The 22,330-nt window shown below is 46.7% G+C and overlaps 1 protein-coding gene across 6 annotated transcripts in view; it reads right to left on the minus strand.

Moving 5' to 3' along the window:
- The window catches only part of Map3k4 (mitogen-activated protein kinase kinase kinase 4), an 80,485-nt gene continuing 58,155 nt past the window's right edge, over nucleotides 1-22,330 (minus strand). For 4 of the 6 annotated variants that reach the window (XM_070010697.1, XM_070010698.1, XM_070010699.1 and 1 more), the window contains 12 exons: nucleotides 18,724-18,820; nucleotides 17,797-17,964; nucleotides 14,439-14,539; nucleotides 13,229-13,309; nucleotides 10,062-10,253; nucleotides 8,642-8,712; nucleotides 7,813-7,929; nucleotides 6,484-6,643; nucleotides 4,925-5,047; nucleotides 3,826-3,932; nucleotides 2,383-2,562; nucleotides 1-1,032 (listed from right to left, as the gene is read on the minus strand). In XM_070010697.1, coding sequence (XP_069866798.1) covers nucleotides 1,012-1,032; nucleotides 2,383-2,562; nucleotides 3,826-3,932; nucleotides 4,925-5,047; nucleotides 6,484-6,643; nucleotides 7,813-7,929; nucleotides 8,642-8,712; nucleotides 10,062-10,253; nucleotides 13,229-13,309; nucleotides 14,439-14,539; nucleotides 17,797-17,964; nucleotides 18,724-18,820 — 1,418 coding nt within the window. In that variant the 3' untranslated portion in view covers nucleotides 1-1,011. The remainder of the gene's footprint in view (nucleotides 1,033-2,382; nucleotides 2,563-3,825; nucleotides 3,933-4,924; nucleotides 5,048-6,483; nucleotides 6,644-7,812; nucleotides 7,930-8,641; nucleotides 8,713-10,061; nucleotides 10,254-13,228; nucleotides 13,310-14,438; nucleotides 14,540-17,796; nucleotides 17,965-18,723; nucleotides 18,821-22,330) is intronic. The other 2 variants (XM_070010701.1, XM_070010702.1) reach the window with 1 other exon arrangement.

The following is a 22,330-nucleotide window of genomic DNA, read 5'->3' on the forward strand; positions in this document are numbered from 1 at the left end:
TCAGTATTTTAAAAAAAAATTTAATAGCAAAAGGAAATAAAGTACACTGTCAATGACATATAATTTGGCTAGGTAGACTGCATCAGTTTACATTCTGAAAGGGAGGCTTCCTATCGAGCTCGCCCAGCACTGTGTACACTGACCTAGCACCGACACATCTCGATTTCAAAATAATCGGGGCCCCACGTGGCAGCAAGGCACGCTTTGTCTCTCAGCTGGCTGGCTACCAGCAGATGATGAGGAAGGCCACTGGACACCATTAGTGTTGTGTGAGCTGTCAGCGCGGAGGCCCGGGCCTCCAGGGGCAGCGGGGCAGGCCGGCCCTGCTCCTCACTGCCGGCTGTGCATCGGCTGGGAACAGGCAAAACACAGGAGAACTCAGCTTTCCTAAAATAAACCATTTATTGAAAAAAGAGCTTCTCTTAAATTTCACTAACCGGCCTTTTGCATGATAAACCTGCAGCTTGCCAACAGCAAGGAAAGGTTTCACAGTCAGTGCACTCGAGTAACGGGAGATTAAAACAGTCCACGACACTGGGTAACACTACAACGTCGTGTGAGCCCAGGAAGCTTAAACACACTACACTGATGCCCTGGTTCTTAATCACGTGAGAAACGGAGACAGGCCATGGTCCGTGTACAGTAGTAATGGCACTTAACGTGCAGCCTCTTTAACCTTGTAGATGCCCTCGCCGAGGGCCCCGCGACACACGGGGGACAGCAGAAGTGACGCCCGTGCCCTGCAGTCCTCAGTCCCGAAGGTTAAAGGGCTGTGCTGCTTCCCAGCATCTCCATGTAAATATTACATACAGTAGTGACGGCAATCCAGTCCACGCGTGCCCGCGCCTCAGACTGATGGGCTTCTGAGTCCACACACTCCCTGGCTGCGGACACACTCTCCAGTCCACACACGCCCCAGCCAGAGTGCCGGGTTCTCCGGTCCACACGCCCCTCAACCACGGAGTCACAGGTTCTCCGGTCCACACACACCTCAGCTAGGGATGGTGAGCTTCACTCTTCGTCTGTGCAAACCTGTGAGGGAACAGGAAAGAGCAAGCTGAGCCCTGCAGTGGGAGGCGCGCATGCGCGGTCTCGGCTGGCGGGAAGGCCCAGGGCAGGCTGGCTCCAGCCGGTACTCTGCTGGACAGGCTTGGGCAAGGCACAGCAGGAGGTGCTGGGAGCAGTGCTTTGGGAAGCCTGGAGCTGCCCACAGAAGCCGCTTCTCCCGTGTGAAACCTCAGGTGGAAATACTTTGATTGCCTCACGTTCTTTATGACGGTCCCTGACGTCTCTGCTAATCTAGGTGTTTGCTCCCAACCTCGACCCCCAAGAACAGGGGAGCAGCGCCACCACGCGAGCCTCGCAGCTCTGTTCTCTGGGTCTCGGGCCCCTGCATCGCCTTTCTACATACCCCCAGCAGCACGTTCAAAACCAACCCTGGAGCTCAGCCCACTGTCCTCTCGACAGCCGGCTCCAAACGCTCAGATGTCCATCTACACCCCCATCAGACGCCGAACACTGGAACGCACCCCAGCCACCCTCAACCAGCTGCGCCCCCCTCCAGTGCTGACTGGAACCCACGTGACCCAGAGACGCGCCAGCAAGCTGCCTCAACTCACACTCTGACCAGCCAGGCCGCGCTCCCTCCTCCAAAGACGAAAAGCTAGCCCTCCCCACCCACCCCGATCCTAAATGAAACCACCTCCAAAAATGCTGTTCTGCCACATGTGACCACAATAGCCTGACATTCCTCCACACGGCTCCCGCGCACTTTCCTGGAGCTAGCACCTGCTACGCTCCATCCGCTTCTCACCCACACACAGCTCCTCTAGGACTGACCGAGTCCACGCCTCGGGTTCCTGCTGACCAACCCCCCAAATAGGCCAGGGGCTCACTGTGGAGAAAAATCTCACCCAGGGCCTCTGGCCACACGGAATCAGTCTTCTCAATACAACATGGCACAGAGAGAGATGCAGGAGCGGAGCTCAGCAGCAGCCTGCCTCTGTCCTCCGAGGACGCCCCCCCCCACACACATCCACACGTGCGAGCGCACAAGCGCACGCGCACACACACACACACACACACACACACACGCTCACACGCTCACAGGGCAGAGAGCGTGCTTTCAGCCAGTTTCATTCAAACCCCACTCAACTACCACAAGTGCGCTTCCAATGTTCCACCACAGTGCATTACGTAGAACCTCGGCCAACACGTTCCAAGTGAAAAACAAAAAAACTCCTGGCGTCAGGCACCCAGTCTCTTTCCCTTCTAGATATGGATATTTTCTAATTAACTTCCCAAACTTCCTTAAGTACCAAAAGCAGAACAGAACTTAAGATACTTAAACACAAAGAAGACTAACGCAGAAGTCTGCCAAACCTTCACAAAAGAGTGGTCGAGGAGCTGGCTGGCCGTCCACCTCAGCTTCGGCTCACTTTCCAGGCAGTGGGAGAGGAAATCCTTCCCCTCGGGGCTCAGCCGTTCGGGGATCGGTGGCTTATGCCCCATCCCCACTTTGTACATAATCTGAAAGTTGTGTTCATATTCATGCCACGGCCTCTACAAAACAGGGAAATGAGGAGGTCTTAATATTAACAGGCCATAAAAAAACACAAATGCCTGATTTCTTTTCAGGTACCACAAACGATTATCTACAATGGCTCAGCAATGTTTCCGTCAGGAAATGCTAAAGAATTGGAAGCTAATGCCACACAGTCTCCATCATAACTATTACATCTCTCACTGGGTTACGAAAGCAGTATAAACAACATACTAGTGAATGGGTGGGACTGAATGGGTGTACACACGGTGCCCAGCACAGTCTGCCTGCTCCACTGAGGATGCGCTATTCATTCGTCCAGTATCACCTAAAAAGCCATCATCCTACAACTAAGAGATATAATGTACAACACGATGTAAACATGCTACTAGAGCATTTAAAATGCAACAGTTCACTCATTGGAATGCTTTAATATACCAACTTGCTCAATCATGAGCTACCACCGGTGTACTGCAATTTTTTCATGGTGCAGAGGAGCAGCGAGACCCACAGGGAATCACTAAGTTGGGCAACATTCTAATCTGTTTGCTGTTGCTCAGTGACTGATTGCCAGCTCCTCTGACACACGTCTGTTCTCCTGTTCTCTGACTGGGACACCGCAGACAGAATGGTCTCTGAACACATTTTCAAAGCTGTGAGGTGGCTGCGTAATGATTTCACTGGTTTCCTAGTAACACCTGCAAGGATTCTTTAACCTTTCTGAGGTTGTCGGTATTGGTCTGTGTCCCACCTAGCCCGGCCCCAGCGCCCCGTCCCTGCAACCTCTCTTTCCTATCTCTAGCGTGCTGTCTCCCATTCAACGTCTGAAAGGTGGAACCAAAGAGCAGGCAGCCTTCCTCTCCTAGTCACACAAATTTAAGCTTTCCCGTGTCTATCGGGGGATCCACAGCTCATTTCTTTCAATCACTGGATAATAGTTCTTTGTGTGGAAGTCACACAGCTTGGTTGTCTGCTTCTCTACTGAAGAAAGCTGCCGTAAGCACTCATGAGCCAGTTGTGTGTAGGAGAGGGTTTGGGGCTTCATTTCTCTTGGTAGCTGCTGCTCCTCCATGTTTGCACATCTTTAACTTCACTCTTAAGAGCTCTTTATGACATACAACTTACAAACATCTGTTTCCTAGGTAGCTCCTTTCTCAACTTTATTGTATTTCTTCATAGGTCAAATTCTAACTTCTAATCATAATGAGTAATAAAATGACCACAAATACTCTGTTAATGTTACAGAACCCCCAAAGCTTTTTTCAGGTGTAGGCTCCACTCACCTTGCCGGTTACCATTTCTATGACCACACACCCCAGACTCCAGATGTCCGCTGCACGCCCATGGCCTTCTCCTTTAGCACGAGTAATGACCTCTGGTGCCATGTACGCTGGAAAGGTCAAAGATATGGTGGCAGAAATGGGTTAATATGATAGGACAACAATGTAGCATTCCCTGAGTTACACGCAGTAAGCCCACCTTATTTGTGGATTTACGACAGATGTGACTCAGAATGGTTAAAGCAAACAAACATTTCAGAAAACAGAAATTGAAACTCCTGCACACACGCTGACCCACTCAGTCGATAAGGAGTCCCCGTCAGCGCGGCCGCCCGGCACCAGCTATGCTGACGCAGCTGTGGTCTGCGAGTGTCCCCTGCCCACAACTGTGGAAATCTGCCTCCAGAGAGCAAGGTAAGGTGAATGTGAGTGCACTTAGTCTTTAGCGGCAGTTGGGGAGAATGAAACACGCGTGCTGGGTGCAGCACAGCACTCTGCCAGCCACAGTCTTTCCCCACAGGCAGAGTCCAAAGGTCTATGTGACATCGCAAACACCTGCGTCTAGTCAGTGTGCTCAACAGAACTTTAGGGATAAAATTCTTTTAATAGACATCTTTCAAAGGTTCAAATTTTCAGATAAACTGTATTCACAATGAAATCAGGAACTTCAACTTGCAAAGTATGATAAAAAAAAAGTTATGACAGTAAATCATTAAAACAAATGACCCGGGAGTGGGGGGGATGGGAAGGGGAAACAAAGGAGGAGGCAACAATGCTTGGTAAGGAATATACTCATTATCTTGCCCATGTAATTGTAACTCCTCTGTACAGTATTTTCACAAAAAAAAAAAAAAAAAAAAGAACAACCAGAATGTTACTTCAATTAGGATAGTTGAAATAACAACAAAGAGAGCCTTTCAGGGAAGAAAAGAGGCTTTTTTCCCCCACTTTTAGTTTTAAAGGAGAAATTCAGTTCACTTCACCAGTCGGGCACCTGCACTCGATCATGGGCGGTGGTATGGAGGAAACAGCCTTCCTCGGGACTGGAGAGCCCTTACCACTCAGGGCTGCACCCCGCGCTCCCAGACCAGCGGGCACCCACCTGCTGTGCCCAGGGTGCTGTTCACTTCTCCCGGCATGGTCTGAGCGTTGTTTTTCAGCTTTACTGAGCATCCAAAATCCCCCAGTTTGATGAGTCCCGATGAAGTAAGAAAGATGTTGGCACCTAACAAGAAATAAGCAGTCACTAAGCGGCCTGAGACCATACAGCCTGTGGATCTGAGCTATCAGAATTTCCACTCACCAGTCACAGAAAGCCTGTGAACCTGATTCACAAAAGTTAATCATACAAAGCAACAAAACTTAATATTAGGGTAGACAGATAGGACCAACACATTCTGACCTGAAGAGCATGCATAAATTCTGACATTAAAACCTCAGAGCAGGGTGCTAGTGGCTCACGCCTGTAATCCTAGCTACTCTGAGATCTGAGGATCTCGGATCCAAGCCAGCCTAGGAAGGGAAGTTTGTGAGACTCCTATCTCCAATTTACTACCAAAAAGCTGGAAATGAAACTGTGGCTCAAGCGGTAGAGCACCAGCCTCCAATGGAAAAAGCCAATGAGAGAGCACCCAGGCGGTGTTCAAAGCTCCTCCTATACCCCTCTCAAAACAACACCCCAGATATATTCAGAGAATTACACATGAGATGATACTTGTGGGTGTGCGCGGACAAGATTGCAGAACACAGTCAGCGGCTCCCACAGGAAGAAGGGGCACACGGACAGGAGCGGCATGGGAACGGGGGACCTCCGGGGATGGCTGCAGAGCCGCTCTGCCGTGGCTCCCAGCCAGCTGGTGCTAAAGCATTGGATAAGGACAGCAGGGGGCCGCGCTGACTCAAGGACTCAGACTCCCTTTATGCTGAGGAATGTAACATGAAGATAGCGCTTTGCAACAATGCACCACTCAGAACAGTTTCTGGCAGAACATCTACAAACGGGCAATGCCATGGTGTGATAGTCAGCCTAGCAAAGGCCAGAACGACCAGCCAGCAAAGCCATGTGCTGGACAGGCAGGTCGCCAACCAAGACTAGCACAGGTGAAGATTTCTTATTCCCAGACCAAGGTTGTTTCTGGCATGATTCAGAACAGCCCACCAGACTGCATCTGGTCCTTGAAGTCAGGCTAATTCCTGAGTCAATGTGTTTAGGTTAACCTACTCAACCAAATGGAACTGAAAGACCAATTAGAAGCAAAATGACTCTTTGGCTTTAAATATCTCCTGGACTCCCAGGCCAGGGCCATGGTGTGGAGAAAGCACAGAGACGGTGGCGGTTCTGGGACGAAAGCACAGCTTCTCCCCTCCAGCCAGCAGAGAAAGAAGCACCCACTCGTCAGGACCAAAGGAGCCACTAGCAGACTCGTTTGGAGGTTGGTGCCAATAACCACTATGCCCATCTCCAAAGACAGTGCTGCGAGCTCGGACTGAGGCACTCCACAGGTGGACAGCCTTCCGACAGAAACAAAGACCTGCTGTGGAGGGCACAGCGCACTTTGGTCAGGAGAATAATGACCAGGTATCTGCTGGGAGGAAAAAACCTGTAGGAATGAGCACCTCGAAGCCCCTGCCGTGTGCGGGACACGGGGCCTCTGCAGGTACCTTTGATGTCGCGGTGCACGATGCCGTGCTCGTGGAGGACGTTGATGGCGATGGTGATCTGCTTCGAGTACAACCTGATGACATGCTCCTGTAGCCCCAGCCGCGACACCTCCTCCAGCGTGCCCTCGTCACAGTACTCCATGAAGATGTACATCTCCTCCTGTGGGAGGGAGAGGGGGTCCCTGCTCACGGCTCTTCTGACGCTGAGGCCCTGCCCCAGAGTCAGCCTCCTTTCGGGTGGTTATTGTGCTGGCCGTCCTGAGTGTGACACACAGCCACGTCTGTCTCCCTGCACAGATGGCTCCCACATCTGCCTCCCGGTACAGACAGCTGCCATGTCTGCCTGCCTGCACAGACAGCTGTCCGCCTCCTCTCTGGAGGTAGGACAGTCTCGGATCCACCAAATCACAGTGAACCAACTGGAGCAATCCTGAGATGAAACCTGCCCTGTAGTCTCAGGGACCAACAGGCTGTCCTTGTATGTTATTGTCCTTGTATGTATATTATTGAGAATTAAAACACATCCTCTACTTGTGAAAACATGACCACTATCAGCACCCGACAGCCCTGGAAGCGCTGGCTCCACACCGACGCAGGGCCACCCCCTCTCCCTCAATGTTTTCCTGGAAATGCAGGGAACCGGGGAGCGCGTCTAGGTTTTAACTTTCTCTCCTCTCACAAAACTTTAAGCACAGAGAAGAAAGCATCACTTAGTGGTGCACTACAAGTATAGAAAAGTCAGCCAGACTCTGGTGGCTCACACCTGTCATCCTAGCTACTCAGGAGGCTGAGATCTGAGGATCGTGGTTCAAAGCCCACCTAGACATGAAAATCCGTGAGACTCTTATCTCCAATTAATCACAGACAATTGGAAATGTGGCTCAAAGTAGTAGAGTGCTAGGCTTGAGTGAAACAGCTCAGAGACAGTGCCCAGGGCCCTAGGTTCAAGCTCCACAACCAACAACAATAACAACAACAACAACAACAAAACCAAACAAAAAAAAAAACAAGAAAAGGAGTAAGAAGTGACAGCAGTGTGGACAGGGTGTCTATGTGGACGGGCACTGAGAAGAACCTTCTGGCTGGCGGGAGACAGGCTTCAATGCTTTACAATGTCAGGTGAATGACTGTGGTCTACAACTTACATTTCAGGAAGGAAACGCCTCTAGTTTCAGAGAGAAGGCAGAAATGATGTAACTCATGGAGATTTCCTGATAATTAGGCAAAGTTACTGTGCTCTGAAATGAGAAGACCTGTTGATGTAGAACAGGCTCCGCTCGGCACTCTGTCTGACCCTCACACAGGACAGTGTGATGAAAGGCGGCTTACTCTATGAAGCTCCACACCAAAGTACCGGACTAGGTTGGGGTGCTTGAGGCCTTCAAATATTTTCAATTCATCCGCAGTCTCCTTGATAGTCTTATGGTCATTGGGCTGAAATCGAATCTACGAAAAGAAAATAGCTGGTTACTATGAACACTGTCACAGCCTAGAAATAACAGCATCTCGGCGTGGGCACTGTGAAGCTGTCTGCGACCTTGTCCCTGTCCAGGCCCCCAAGACCGTGGTCAGTGTGTTTATGACTTTACTTCCGGCCTATTCCTTAACGGTTTCTACGAACACTAAGCAGACTCTCTTCACATATAAGCTGACATGATGAGTAACAGGATCACTGTCATACTGCAAACTAAGTCACCCGAAGCGTTAAGCTCAGTAGCAACCACTGGCTCTGATGATTCAGAAATGAAAGGCCGCGGCTCCTTTGGGCTCCACCTGTAACTGCCTTGCAGCACCTGGGCTCCAGCGCCTGCTTCTTCACCAAGCACCATGAGCTCACCCACACCACCAGAAGGCAACCGTGGTTACCCAAATGAATGTAACAGCAAGGGCTGAATTCCAAATCATAAAAACGTGAGGTGAAGCCAGGTGCCGGTGGCTACTCAAGAGGATAAGATCTGAGGATCATGGTTCAAAGCCAGCCGGGCAGGAAAGGCCATGAAAGCTGCCGGGTCAGACCTGACTGACAGCTAAAACAGGGGACCTAGGTCTAGCAACTCCCCCAGAGAGAACTCAGGCAGCTGCATGCACAAGAACTGCAGTGTGTTCACGGAGTCCCTACCACTCAGAGTCATCCAACACCGAGGCCCAGCTGACTCACCTCCTTCATGGCCATCAGCTCCCCGGTGTCGACGCTGATACAAGTGTAGACCTTCCCATACTGCCCTTCTCCTGCAAACAAAGCATACAGGCTGAGCCATGCAACTTGCTCCCTAGTAAAGCTAGGTGTTTATGGGTGTGTCTAACTAGCTTTACTACCAAAATAATTCTCGATGTTGCCAAATATCTGCAGTCTTTATGCCTCCTATCTGTAATTAGCTTTAAATGGGTAAGAATCAGCTTTAAAGAATCCCAGAAGAGACAGGAAGCCGAGCCCTCCTGCTCCTCATAGCAGCTGGGCTGCACAGGGGTTCCAGGGGGTGGACAGAAGCACACCTGAGCCCTGTCCAGCCGCCCTGCTGCAGGGCCAGGAGCGCAGGATGATTTTCTCCCACCGGTCCTTCTGGGACACTGAAGCCAGGGAATCTACGAGTGAATGCCCCGGGGAGAACAATGACTAACATCTGAGGAGTACTGGACTGTGCACATAGCTCGAAGGCACCCCACCTCCCTGAGGTCCAGAGTCCTTGTTCATGACATGTTCATGGGCCCCTCAGACCTGAATGCTTGAGATACAAATGAGGAAGGACCTGACATATCGCACAATCTATCCAAGTTATATACAAGAAATTAAGTGGGTAGTATTTTAGAAAAAGAAAATCATCTTGACCTGATTTATGACAAGACTCTCATAATATTCTTGTGGGAATATGATAAAAGAATAGATAAAAATAGTATCCACCGAAAACTTCTAAAATTTTTAAGCAAAACGAGTCAATGTAATATACTTAAAATTGTTTTCTAGCTGGGCCTAATGGCCCATGCCTGTAATCCCAGCTACTTGAGAGGTAGGGAAGGGAAGACAGTGGATCAAGGCCAACGGACCCCCATCTCCCTCATTCAGCTAGTCAGCAGTTAATTAGGAGCATGAGCCGGGGAGGGTCATGAACTGAGGCGACCCTGTCTGGAAAAGAAAACGAAGGCTGAGGGAGCTCAGCTGATGCAACAGAGCACGCTGTCCTAGCAAGCAAGGCCTGGAGCCCAGACCCGGCATGCCACACCAACACCACAAACAAAACAAAGCGAGGCACCGGGGGTCACACCTGGAATCGTTGTGACTCTGGCGGCTCAGATCCAGGGATCATAGTCTGGATCCAACCAGGGCAGACGAATTTGTGAGCCTTATCTCCAGGAAACCAAAAAAACGCTGGGAGTGGAGTGTGGCACAAGTCATTAGTGAAAAAGCAAGTGAGAGCACCAAATCCTCAGGTCACTTCTCTAAAATTTCATCTATACCTACAAAAATATTTGTTGTACCTTGTTACATCTAAAAGTGAACGGTTACACAAATTTACCCTAAAGAAGCGCGAGTCCTGCTATTTCCCAGAAGCCACCCCTGCGCATGGTCCTGGGTTCCTTACCAATTTTATTTCCTCTTTGCCATTTGAAGGTCACTTTCCTTAAGCCAACGTGCATGACATTATCGTAGGATTTAGGAGTGTCACAAACTTGGCCAATGATATTCTTTCTCCTCATTTCTCGATACCTTTTTTCTTCAAACAACCGGACTGACTTCTGGATAGCTTCCATGGGTCCTTGTTTGGAAGCTGTGTCTGCAGAGAGAATTGGCATCAATTGTCCCATGTGTCACTGTTTATAAGTCAAACTTCCAACCGTAACAGAGAGCGCAGAGGGACCTACCTTAGCTCTCCATTACAGCAAGGAGGGTGTATTCAGATCACAACTAGTCTTCCAGTGTGTACTAATCCAGTGGGCACCCCTTGCATAAGGCACCATCAACTTAGGAGGCAAAAGCAGACCACCTCCCCACACGCTTGTCTCCTGGCTGCTGCTCTCTCCAGCCCACACGGCCGTTAGTACACTCACTGCTAGTACAACAAACAAGGAATCTGCCATGATATGTCCCTAATTTATTTCAGTTCTCCACCACCTACTAACCAGCAATCCAAACCCCTTCATCACATGGGATCTGAGGCCCTGCAGAAATGGGGTTTAGTTTCTCCTCTGGTTGGGTCTTTGTTGTTGTTGTTATTGTTTAACTTTTCTTCTCTTACCATATATATGATCCTGACAAGTCAGAATCAAGATTCCCAGTGCTACTCACTGGCTGCCCTCTGCCCAATACCCTCTCACCTCACCCAACTGAAACGCACACCTCTTCCCAAGAACCACCAGAGGAGGAAGAGGACGGAACAGAGAGGACAGAGCCTGGGGCAAAAACCCTGGCCTCAGCATCTTCTGGATGCTTGATCATGTGCAAGTTAAGTGATTTCTTTAGACATTAAATACTTATATAAAGGGAATGCTATTGAACTCTCTAAAAATGAAAAAAGGTGTACTTAGCATTTAGGTCCAAATTCTGTAGCATTTGGAATGCCTTGAGAAGAGGTTTCAGTTTCTGGTTGGGAAGTAGTGGGGAACTGAGGAAAGTAACGCCATGCTTGTTGAGCTGAAGCTGGCCAGCAAGCATGTGCGCTGGAAAGCAGAGCACCACCATCGATGCACACCACCTGGCTTTGCAACCTGGTTTGCCCTTGAGGGTCTACAGCTCTGTCCCACCAACTTGTTTTTTACCATGGCTTCAGGTAGCAATGGAATTCGTACATATACAGAACTAGTGACTTCCATTACCATCCTTACTATGTGTGACCCGAACTCCATTCCAACTTTCCCTTTAAAGGCTCATCAGATTCACTCCAATTTACCACCCACCAATGTCCCACTACCCAAAACTTGAAAACTAATTAGCTTCCTTAGAACTTCACTAGTCTAGCAGAGATCCTTCAAGACTAAGATACAGTAAAGCTAGTTTGAAAAGTGAAGTTACTTCCTGTTCTTTTATTGCCAGTGCTGAAGCTTGAACTCTGGGCCTCATGCTCTCATTCGGCTTCTTCCCTCCCAGCGGCACACTATCACTTGAGCCACACTTCAACTCCAGCCTTTTTTCTGCTTAATTGGAGAGAAGAGTCTCCCGGATCTGTGTGCCCAGGCTGGCTTTGAGCTGAGATCCTCCCGACCTTCTGAAGTAGCTAGGATTACAGGTGTGAACACTGCACCCTGCTTTACAATCACTTCTTTAAAACGTGGATCCTGGTTTTTCTCCCACCTCAAGTTGCAGCAAGTCCGCCCCACTCTAGACAAGCTTTTCAGTTTATGAGGCTGCATCGCTCCACTGCCAACATTTCTTAGAGAGGCTCTTTGTGTTTTTGTTCTTTAAACAGTTAGCTTTCCTCGAGCTTCTTGGCCTTTTAACATGTCATTGTGAACTGGAACTCTTCTGGTGGTCCTCACATCGCCTGCTTGTTTGGAAAAGCCCGGTGAAAGCTGGGTATCTAGGCACTGTTGTTACAGGAGAGATGTCCTGACCGGGAGGAAGCCTGGGAGACTGCATGCCAGCCCCTGCGTGCACCAGCTGCTGTACCCAGGCTGGTTCTGGCAGCCGCTCCCTTTGTGAAGCCCACTATAAGGCTTAGGTTAGGCTGACACTTATTACTCACACCAGACCCTGGAATTAGCACTACTTCAGGCCAGCAGGATAATCTATCTCAGCTGCTGGCCGAATGCATGAGCAGCTTGGAAGCCAACAGAGTCTGTCACCACCCGGTAAGGCCTTTCCACTGGAGACCACCTGACTTCCAGGTAAGTTCTTCTTGAGGGCTGCCTTATGGTTTACTGAAGATCTACCTCCCCCAGGGCCAGCTCAATCTCTTCTGCTCATGAGATCTTTCCAGAACCCTGTGGGCCTTGGGGAAAAATATTCTTGGAACCATTACACACCACTCCTGGACCAGAAGTGTGTTCTAGTCCCAGCCAGCTCTGCCAATTACTAACACCACTATGGACAAATTACTTGGCCTCTTAGAATCTATTATCTTTCGTGAAAAGAGAAAATGATGTACTCTGCCTGTTGCTCAAGACTGTGGCAACAAAGTAAGTGAAAATATTCTGTAGGTCATAAAGTGCTAGGCTGGGATAATTCCACTATTCATTCTTTTGAATAAATTGACTGATCACGTAATTTTTATTATAAAATCTTCCCCTCAACTACTTAGCATAAAAATGATTATTTACAAACACTAGTCTATTAAAGGTCTGTGCTAAGCTACTTAAAAATATAAAGATGAGGCCAGGAGCCAATGGCTCATGCATGTAATTCTAGCTACTCAGGAGGATGAGATATGAGGATCACAGTTCAAAGCCAGCCTGTTCAAAGGCCGTAAAACTCTCATCTCCAATTAATCACAAGAAAACCAGAGTGGTGCTGTGGCTCAAAGTGGTAGAGAGCTAGTCTTGAGCAAAAACACTCAGGGTCAGCGCTCAGGCCCTGAGTTCAAGCCCTACAATCAACCAAAAAATTAAAAAATAAAGATGAATAAAACATATTCCTTCCCCAAAAGAGCTTACAATTTGTTCCACAAAATAGGCACTGCCCACAAATAGTACAGGAGTACAATAGAGATCACAACACTAATATAAGAAAGTCTAGCAACCCAGAAGCTAGAGCTAACTTTTACTGGAGCTGCTCATCTAATGCCGAACAGCCTCAGTTCACCACCCTTCCTCTTACCTTTGGTCTGGCTAAGAAGTGTGCGGAGCTCCCAGCTTCTTCTCGTGGACCCACTTGAGTCACCCCGAGGATAGGCCGGCTCTGCAGGAAGCATTTTCACACCAAAAAATTAATACTTATGAGATAAATACATCAAGAGCAAGGTGAAGCGCAGAACGGCAGTGACTGCCATCAACCCGCCTTCTGTGATTAACTCTTAACAAGTTCAAAAGCTGGACAGACAAGTTACAAGATTTCTACTGCATTAAACGTTGCACACATCACAGACAACAGAACACTGTGTAGACGGTGCTGCCTCTGCCCTGCCTCAACACACAAACCATCTACAACCCCGCGCTGCTTCTGTATTTTTAGTAAGTGAGAACACTCAACAACTGAAGTGCCAGGGTGATACTTTTTTTTTTTTTTGCATGTATTGGGCCTTGAACTGTGAGCTTTAAGCTCTCACTCAGCTTTTCACTCAAGGCTGGCAGTCTATCACTTGAGACAATCTCTACTTCTGACTTTTTGCTAGTGAACTGTTTCACAAGTCTGTCTAGTCTGTCTGCCAGAGCTGGCTCTGAACCATTATCCTCACATCTCAGCCTCCTGAGTAGCTATGATTATAGGCAATGCCAGGATTAAAAAAAAAAAAAAATACTCTATGCCAGGAGCCGGTGGCTCACACCTGTAATCCTAGCTACTCAGGAGGCTGAGATCTGAGAATCTTGGTTCAAAGCCAGCCTGAGCACGAAAGTCCGTGAAACTCTTATCTCCAATAATTCACCAGAAAACTGGAAGTGGCACTGTGGCTCAAGTGGTAGAGCACTTGCCTTGAGCTGAAGAGCTGAGGGACAGCACCCAGGCCCAGAGTTCAAGCCCTACGACCAACAACAACAACAAAATACTCCAGGCAGGATTAAATAAATACATTTTTTAAAAGTAACAAAACTAGACCTACAATACACAGACAGCTAGAAAGGCATCCATATTAAAAAGCCACGGTGTTCAGGGTTCAGTCTCCTCACAAAGCCCTATGGCTTCTTGCCCTTCCATCATAAGGAAATGGGAAGAGGGAGAGAGGAGGAAGAAAAGGAGGAGGAAGTAGAGAAGGAGGAAGAGGGGGAAGTAGAGAAGGAGGAAGAAGAGGGGGAGGAGGAGGAGGAGGAGGAGGAGGAGGAGGAGGAGGAGGAGGAGGAGGAGAGTCCCTGTGACACCCCCTGGCACTTACCTTCACGCTCCTCCGTGGGGCTTGAGTGTCGACTCAGTGACCTGAACTGCAGTTCAGCGGCAATGGAAGCCAGCCGATCGTTTTCAGGGACACTGGAACCCCTGTTCAGTATTTTTAAGAATTGACCATCAAAGGTGTGTGCAACTCTCGTAGAGCCTGGTGCTGCTCACCCCCAGGGACTTTTGACCATTGGCTGCAAGGCCGCGGCCGGCATCTCATGGGCAGCCCCACAGAAACTATCACTCCAATGAGCAGAGCAGAGGCCACCGAGGAAGCTCCCTTTGGAGGCTGTGAGGAGAGGCTGGAGCTATCAAGGGAACCCATCCGCCAAGACGCCAGCCACAGCCCTGCCTGCAAGCTCTTGTTGTACATTAACAAAGAGAGAAAGAAAATGGAACCCTGCTTGCTTTATGACTGACATAATGAAAAGCTCCATAATTTAAGCCTAGAATAGAGAAAAATATAGTCGACAAATTGGGCCAGTATTTAAAGTTACCATCAAATTAGATGTATGCACTTAAGTATATTTAAGGTACTAAAATCATTACATGGCTCAAAAGATTCCAAATCTCTAAATAATAATAATAATTAAAAACAGAGAGGAATGCTTAATGACTTTCAAGCAGTAAGTAGCCAAGCGAAAGCACAAAAGAGCAGGAAGCTTGTATTAAAGAATGCAGTTTATTAGCTGCTTCTCCAGAATAAAGTTAAATGTTCAGCAAACGGAATGAACCCATAAGAAGTAAAAGCTAGAACTAAGTAAGGGAAGTATTAGAAATATAAATGGAGTTAGTTTATTACTTACTTACTGGGTATGTTTTTCAAACGACCAATATAATGAACTATGGTAGCACTTGTATCTTTATTAAACACTGCAGCACAAATGATGAAATATGTACTACGCTTGTGTTTCCTAAGCCCTCCGACCTACCAGAGGGTGTGTTAGGTGTGAAGAGGGTGACTACACCATGTAGTGCGTTAGGAACGCGGCACCGCTGGTGCTAAGACGAACAGGCCCTGGGCCTGCGCCTCAGCACCTCTACCTTCCTCAGCCAATTCAGGGCCTTTGGAGATTTTTGCAAGGGTGAACGACAAGAGCAAATACTCAAGCAAAAGGGTGTGTGTTGTGAATGTCTGACAACGAGCGGGAGGTGGGGTGAGGGGGAAAGGCGGTGGGTTGCACGTTTTTCCATTTTTAGGGTGTAAAAGCCAGCTAGAAAAGCTCCTGCAGACTAAGTCAGCTCTTGTGGGCAGTGGAAGTGGGGCAGCCAGCCTGCTGTGGACTAGACCTTAAGGCGCTCACCACAGTGGGACACGGTGAACTGAATGCTATTATGTCTGTGCGTGCACAGGGCGTGCTGACGTCTCCCCGCAGGCTCTCTCAGGCATGCACAGTGCACCTGTGCAACACAGAACACATGACAATTTGCACGGTCCACCCTCGCTCACGTGATAGCAGGCACAGGCCTGGGGAGTGGGCACATGGCTCACAGACACCCACAGGGGCATCTGTGCGGGTGAGCTCTGCTTTATCTAGCCCAAAAGGAAACTAAGTTCCTTCCTAAACGAACTGCACTATATAGCATGCTAGAATTGCTCGGTATCAAAGATGCCGAACATGTACAGATTTAAGGCTAATACTTATGAAAAGCAGTTGGTGGCACACTACAAATCTGCCTATGCAAACCACAGTGCGCATTCATGGAAAAGACAACAATGGGCATTTCCATCCCCCCGCCCCGCCCCAAGATGTAAATGCTCTGCCCCACAGGTGCTCGCTGCACCACCAGTGCCGAGGCACCGAGGTTTGAATGTGGACGCAGGATGTGGCGGGAGTGGGGCAATGCTCCCAGCTACTTCTGAGCATCCCTTAACCTGCACTGCATTAATAAAAACAGCCTCCGCCTCACCAAGGAGGCGGAGAGAATGTGATATTCATGTCATGAAATGCTGTCAACAGGAAAAAATGGACACATGGTTCAATGTTAATTGTTAATGTTTTTTCTTCTAGTCAGATGCTTAAGCTGTAAAATATTTTGACATTTGTAAAGCAATCGGTATTCATCACTAAAAAATTAGGATTATTAATTATTTTAATGAATAAGAAGGCCAGGCGTGTTTGCAGAAATTTTGGACTGTTGCTAACCCAAGTATAAAAACATTTTAGTCTTTTAAATTCCAAAGCCATTAGTCATCTTCCTGTTTATTACTTGCTTTTTATCTAGAAGCTAAACATTGAGTTCCATCATAATTGTGTCTTTTTTGATCAAGTCATCCTCAACCCATAGTTTTCTGTTTCTTTTTATTTTAGTCGGTCGTGGGGCTTGAAATCTGGGCTTGGGCGCTATCTCTGCGCTCTTCAGTTCAAGGCAAGCGCTCCACCGCTTGAGCCACAGCACTTTCTCAACCCATAGTTTTCTTTGTCATTCTCCTTGCTAGAAGATGAGAATACTGGCAGTATATTCTGCTCAAATATAGGGATGGAATTCAGAAACCCAAATCCTTTCTCTATTAAGCAAAGGGAACTTAAGCACACACACACACAAAAATCACTAGAATGGGGGAACAAAGCCTGCAAGTCCCTCCTTACAAGACTTAATAGACTAAAACTCTTCTGGAGGTTGCCAAAGGTCTGCTAGCTATCTAGTAATAATGTATTTTGCTAACTAATACTCAAACTTGGGCTGGAAGGTGGCTCAGTGGTAGAGCGCTTGCCTTGCATGCATGAGGCCCTGGGTTCAATTCCTCAGCACCACATAAGCAAAAAGAAAAAAGCCAGAAGTAGCGTTGTGGCTTAAGTGGTACAGCGCTAGCCTTGAGCTGAAGAGCTGAAGGACAGTGCCCAGGCCCAGAGTTCAGGCCCCACGACCAGACCCAAAAAAAAAAAAAAAAAGATATAATACTCCAACTTCAAGAACTCATTTTAAGCCACTTTTATATAACTACTAATCAATAATTAGTTATAATTTGAGAATTAGAAAATAGATATTAGAAAACATATTCCTAAAATAAATCTTCAGCTATCTAACATTAACAGGCTACCATTTCTGAACTGCCTTGCAACTAACTGCTAGGGATGGGCTTCACGAGGCCTTGCTTGGTAACCCTCCAGCAGTATTCCTGCTCTTTCCCCTGGGATTTCCTCCCGGGAGCCATGCTGGCTACCACTCTAAATCAACAGGACTCACATTGGTCCACACACTCTGGCTGGTGCCAGGGCCAGGGACCGTGACAACCTCCAGGGGACCCTGAGCATGCCTCACAGGACAGAGGAAGAGCCCTGTTACCCGCGTGACACCCTGAGGACCCTGCAGAAGGGCACGGGAGGGGTGGCGTGGTGCTGGCGGAGTGCGGCTACCTGGTCTCAGGGGCACTGCTGATGGGTTTGGGCAGCACAGAGTCACCACCACAGGGGCCAGCGCGGCTGGTGGTGCTTGTGGTGGTGGCGGCGGCGGCGGCAGCAGCAGTAGCAGCAACAGCAGCAGCTGGGCTGCCAAGGCTCCGAGCATCGGCAGGCACGCGAGTGCTAAGAGGAGAAGAAAAGCTTCAGGAACACAAGTGAGAAATGGAGATGGACTTGCAAATTGTTTTCGACTAAAAATAAAACATGGTCCAGCAGTGAAAATTATTTTAGAACAGAAAATGCAAATTGCTGTTCAAGATTTAGGTCTGGGTGTAAAGGAAAAGAATAAACCTATTTTCAATGGCTTAAAAAAAAAAAAAAAGTGTAGTTCTTCCCTAACAAATCCTGTCAAATAAAATCAACTCGCAAAAATGATACATGAGGCAGAGGGTGCTCACTTCCCAGACACAGAAATGCCAGCACATTCCAGGAGTCCACGCCAGTGCTAAGGAGTCACAGCTACGTATGTCATGAAAGGGAGACTGGAGGGACACTACAGCTCTCTCCACTCCTAGGGGTGTGCAGTGTTGTTTTGCAAATGTTTACTGTGCACACGGAAAACTGTTTTCTCAAGGCAATTTAAAAGAAAGAAAAGGAGAGGTTTATTCCAAAGCCAGAAAGCATATAGTAGCTGGAGGTTATACAGAAGCTGAGAAAGGAAGTTACTTTAAAAGGTATAGGTCTGTTTTAAATATGCATGTCTTCTTTTGCCCCAAGGCACTGCAGTGTCTTTAAGACAATGCAAATAAGATCTTTAAAATGCAATGAACAAGAAAACTGAAAAAGCACTGAGCTCCAGAGCAAGCACCCAGTTGTCCCAAGAACAAATCATGCAGGAAGAAAAGAACTGGAGAAGCAAATGACTGGAGGAGCACCAAGTACCTGAACCCCTCTGGAGTTGGGATAATGAGATGTGGGTTAGGAGGGTCGCTATGGCATCGAGGCACCTTCACAGGACGGGGACTGTTCCGATGAATAGCTGTCAGAGAAAAGGGCAACAATGCAACTTGTTAAAGAGGGCAACCGAAAACGTCAAACCCAGCACGCACACACGCACGCACGTGTAAGCAGAATGCCGCTCAATTGTCAGAGACCAAAAACAAAACCCTTCTTATCAGCAGAAAATGAATTACCTGTACAAACAGTGTGAAAAAATGTCACTTTTCAGAAGTCAATAAAGCTTTCTTCAAGTTCTTCTCCACCAAAAACGTGTGCATGTGTGTGTGTGCGTGTGTGCATGTGTGTACACGTGCAAGCACATGCACGCATGTGTATCCCATTCCTGGGGCTTGAACTCCCAGCCTTGATCTTTCACTCCGTTTTTTAACTCATTTGAAGTCATGCCTCTAGTTCCAGCTTCTTGCTGGTCAAGTGAAGATCCTAGGCTGGCTTCAAACCACAGTTCTCAGATTAGATCCTGAATAGCTAGGATTATAGGCATGAGTCACCAGCCAGGCTCAAAAACATTTGTATGAATGACAAAAGTCATTTCAGACATGATGAAAATGTGGCTTATTTGGCACTTTCGTTATAAGGATTTCTTTATGTCATCTACAGCCTAAAAGTTTGGGTGGTGGAGACATTTCAATAGGCCCTCTATTGGGGTGGGGGTGGGGGGCGGTCACTGTCATTTTTTTTTTTTTTGAGAACACAGATTTATTGAATTATTTAAAGCCAAACCAGGTGAGAGAAGGGATGGGTTAGGAGTGAAGTGTGACAATGTTGTCAGATACCTCGTATCTTGTAGTCATGTACTATTTTGTAGAATGGGAACTTCTTTGTACAACTACTTAAAGATAATAATAATAATAATAAAATGTTAAAAAAAGAAAACATTAAATGACAAAGTATTAAAAAAAGAATAAAGCCAAACCAGGCAGATGGGGAACAAGTTAATTGTTTTTTTTCTTTTTCCATAGTATATTTTTCCCTTTTTCTTTCAAGTATTTTAGTAAAAGATAAATATTAAATTTGAGATAAAATGTTAAAGTTAGATAAAAGTTAAGATGAAAGTTTAAAACTAGCTCTCAGTAATTACAAAAATGCTCACAATTCCACATTTTCACGAACTGCTCGGCATAAGAAATGCCCATCATGCTCTCACACGATTTCTCGTCCACTCTTTAACTATCTAGCCTTTTTTGGCTGTTTTTAATGTCCTATTTTTAATACACATTACTAATTTTAGTCTACATGTGTGATCTCATAAATGGACATCTCTCACTTCATGGTTTTGTTCCTTTTAGAAGCGTTACACAGGAAAGACAGAAGCACCAAATTTAGAGATGTGAAGTTCCAAGTTTGCAAAACAAAACTCAAGTTGTTGTTAATAAAAACATAAGCAGCCAGCAATGCCTTTGCTTTATTATTTTAACACAAGAGAGTAATTCAATAGTAACAAAGTTATTCTTATTAAATAGAGAGAGAAGGGGGGAAGGAGAGAGAGGAAGAGAGGGAGGGAGAGAAGGGGGTATACGGGGGGAGAGAGAAAAGCAAAAGCCAGGTGCTAGTGGCTCACGCCTGTAATCCTAGCTACTCAAGAGGCTGAGATCTGAGGAGCCTGGCTCAAAGCCAGCCTGGGCAGAAAAGGCTGCAACTCTTATCTCCAATTAACCACCAGAAAACTGGAAGTGGAGCTGTGGCTCAAAGTGGTAGAGCGCTAGCCTTGAGCCAAAGAGCTCAGGGATAGTGCCTAGACCTTGAATTCAAACCCCATGACCAAAAATAGGAAATGGGGGTGAGGGAGCAGGAATGCTAGGTGGGCACCTGTGGTTTGCATGGTAATCCCAGCTACTTAGGAGGTTGAGATCTGAGGATTATGGTTTGAAGCCAGCCCAGGCAGGAAACTCATCTCCAAAATAACTAGGAAAAAGCAATGCTGAAAGTGTGGTAGAATACCAGCAGAGCAAGCAAACAAACCAAACAAGTGTAAGGCACTGAGTGCAAAGCCTAGTACAAAAAAAAGAGGGGGGGAGGGAAATTTGATGGGGATGATGTCATTATCTGGCAAAGACAGTTGGAACTACTCAGTCAACAATTACTATAAAATTTTCTCATGAAGGTATAAAGGCACTCTACTAAAAAGAAAACAACAGCCGGGCACCGGTGGCTCAGGCCTGTCATCCTAGCTACTCAGGAGGCTGAGATCTGAGGATCGCAGTTCAAAGCCAGCCTGGGCAGGAAAATCTGTGAGACTCTTATCTCAAATAAACCACCAGAAAACCAGAAGTGGCGCTGTGGCTCAAGTGGTATTGAGTGCCCAGAGTTCAAGCCCCACAACTGACCAAAAAAAAAAGAAGAAGAAAGAAAAAAACAACTGCACAATGCTTAATATTCTCAATGCATTAAAATTTTTATTTTAAAAGGATGCATATTAAATGTTTCAAAACTATAACATTTCATTGGAAAGAAAAGCCAACAACCAATAAACACAGAACTTCAAATTTTACTAGTGGTAAACTGTTATTATGGAGATGTTTTTCACAGCATCAAACAGAGAAAAGAATGGTATAGTGAAGAATGGAAGAAAATATTCAGTATATATATGATGGCTACAGTGTAGCACTACAGAGAATGAACTAGATATGTACCTGATATGGAGCAATCTCAACAATTGTCAGGTTAAAAGAAAACACAAAGTATTACTATTCACTATGACTCAACTTTTATATAGTAGGTGGCCCTATACATACTTGTGAGCTTACTTGAGAACAGAAAAGGGCAGGGTAGAGTGTGTTAGTGTAATTACTCGAGATACAGGACACACAGAAGGGTATAGTATATATACCACCATGTTGTTCTTTTACTTCCACGCTTAAAGGAGAAGAGAACGTAAGCAAGAATAATAACTACAGAAGGTGACAATCCAGTTTTTGTGAACATCTCTTTTTTACGAAAGTCTGTGGGGGACATACATGGTTAATTACCAGGGTCAATTACCATAGTTAATCTTCCTCAGGTGTCCTACTTGATGCATTCCAGGAAAATGCAATCAAGGGCATCAAATGAGCTGCCCTGGGTCCCAGGTTATCTGGCAATGCTCAGAGTGGCTGAGGGGACAAAGAACCACCTGGGCACTCACTGTGTCAACAGCATTTAAGGTGACAGGTATACTGAAGGACCTCAGATGGAGGTATGTGATTACCTGTGGATTATGGGACTATGTGATATTTAGTTTTTGGTGATTTCTTTTACACTGAAAAATTTCTTAATGGATATCTTCTAAGCTTATAATAGTTCTCCTAGTTGTAACCATTCTATAAAGAAAATGAATCTTTAAATAGTAAAATGTTTTTAAAATGTTCTATTGATCATATACATCAGAAAACCAAATTCTATTTATGATAATGGGCTTAAGCCCATTAGCCTTTTATATAAATGCTCAAATAGTTTTACAAATAATAACTTTCTTCTTCATAGTAGACAGGAGAAACTAAGTTTGTATAAACTGAATGAATTTTAAAGGTTAAAAAAATACAAACCATACTGA

Source organism: Dipodomys merriami, unplaced genomic scaffold (genome assembly GCF_024711535.1).
Source record: "Dipodomys merriami isolate MVZ:Mamm:240054 unplaced genomic scaffold, mDipMer1.0.p SCAF_8, whole genome shotgun sequence".
Lineage (NCBI taxonomy): Eukaryota > Metazoa > Chordata > Mammalia > Rodentia > Heteromyidae > Dipodomys > Dipodomys merriami.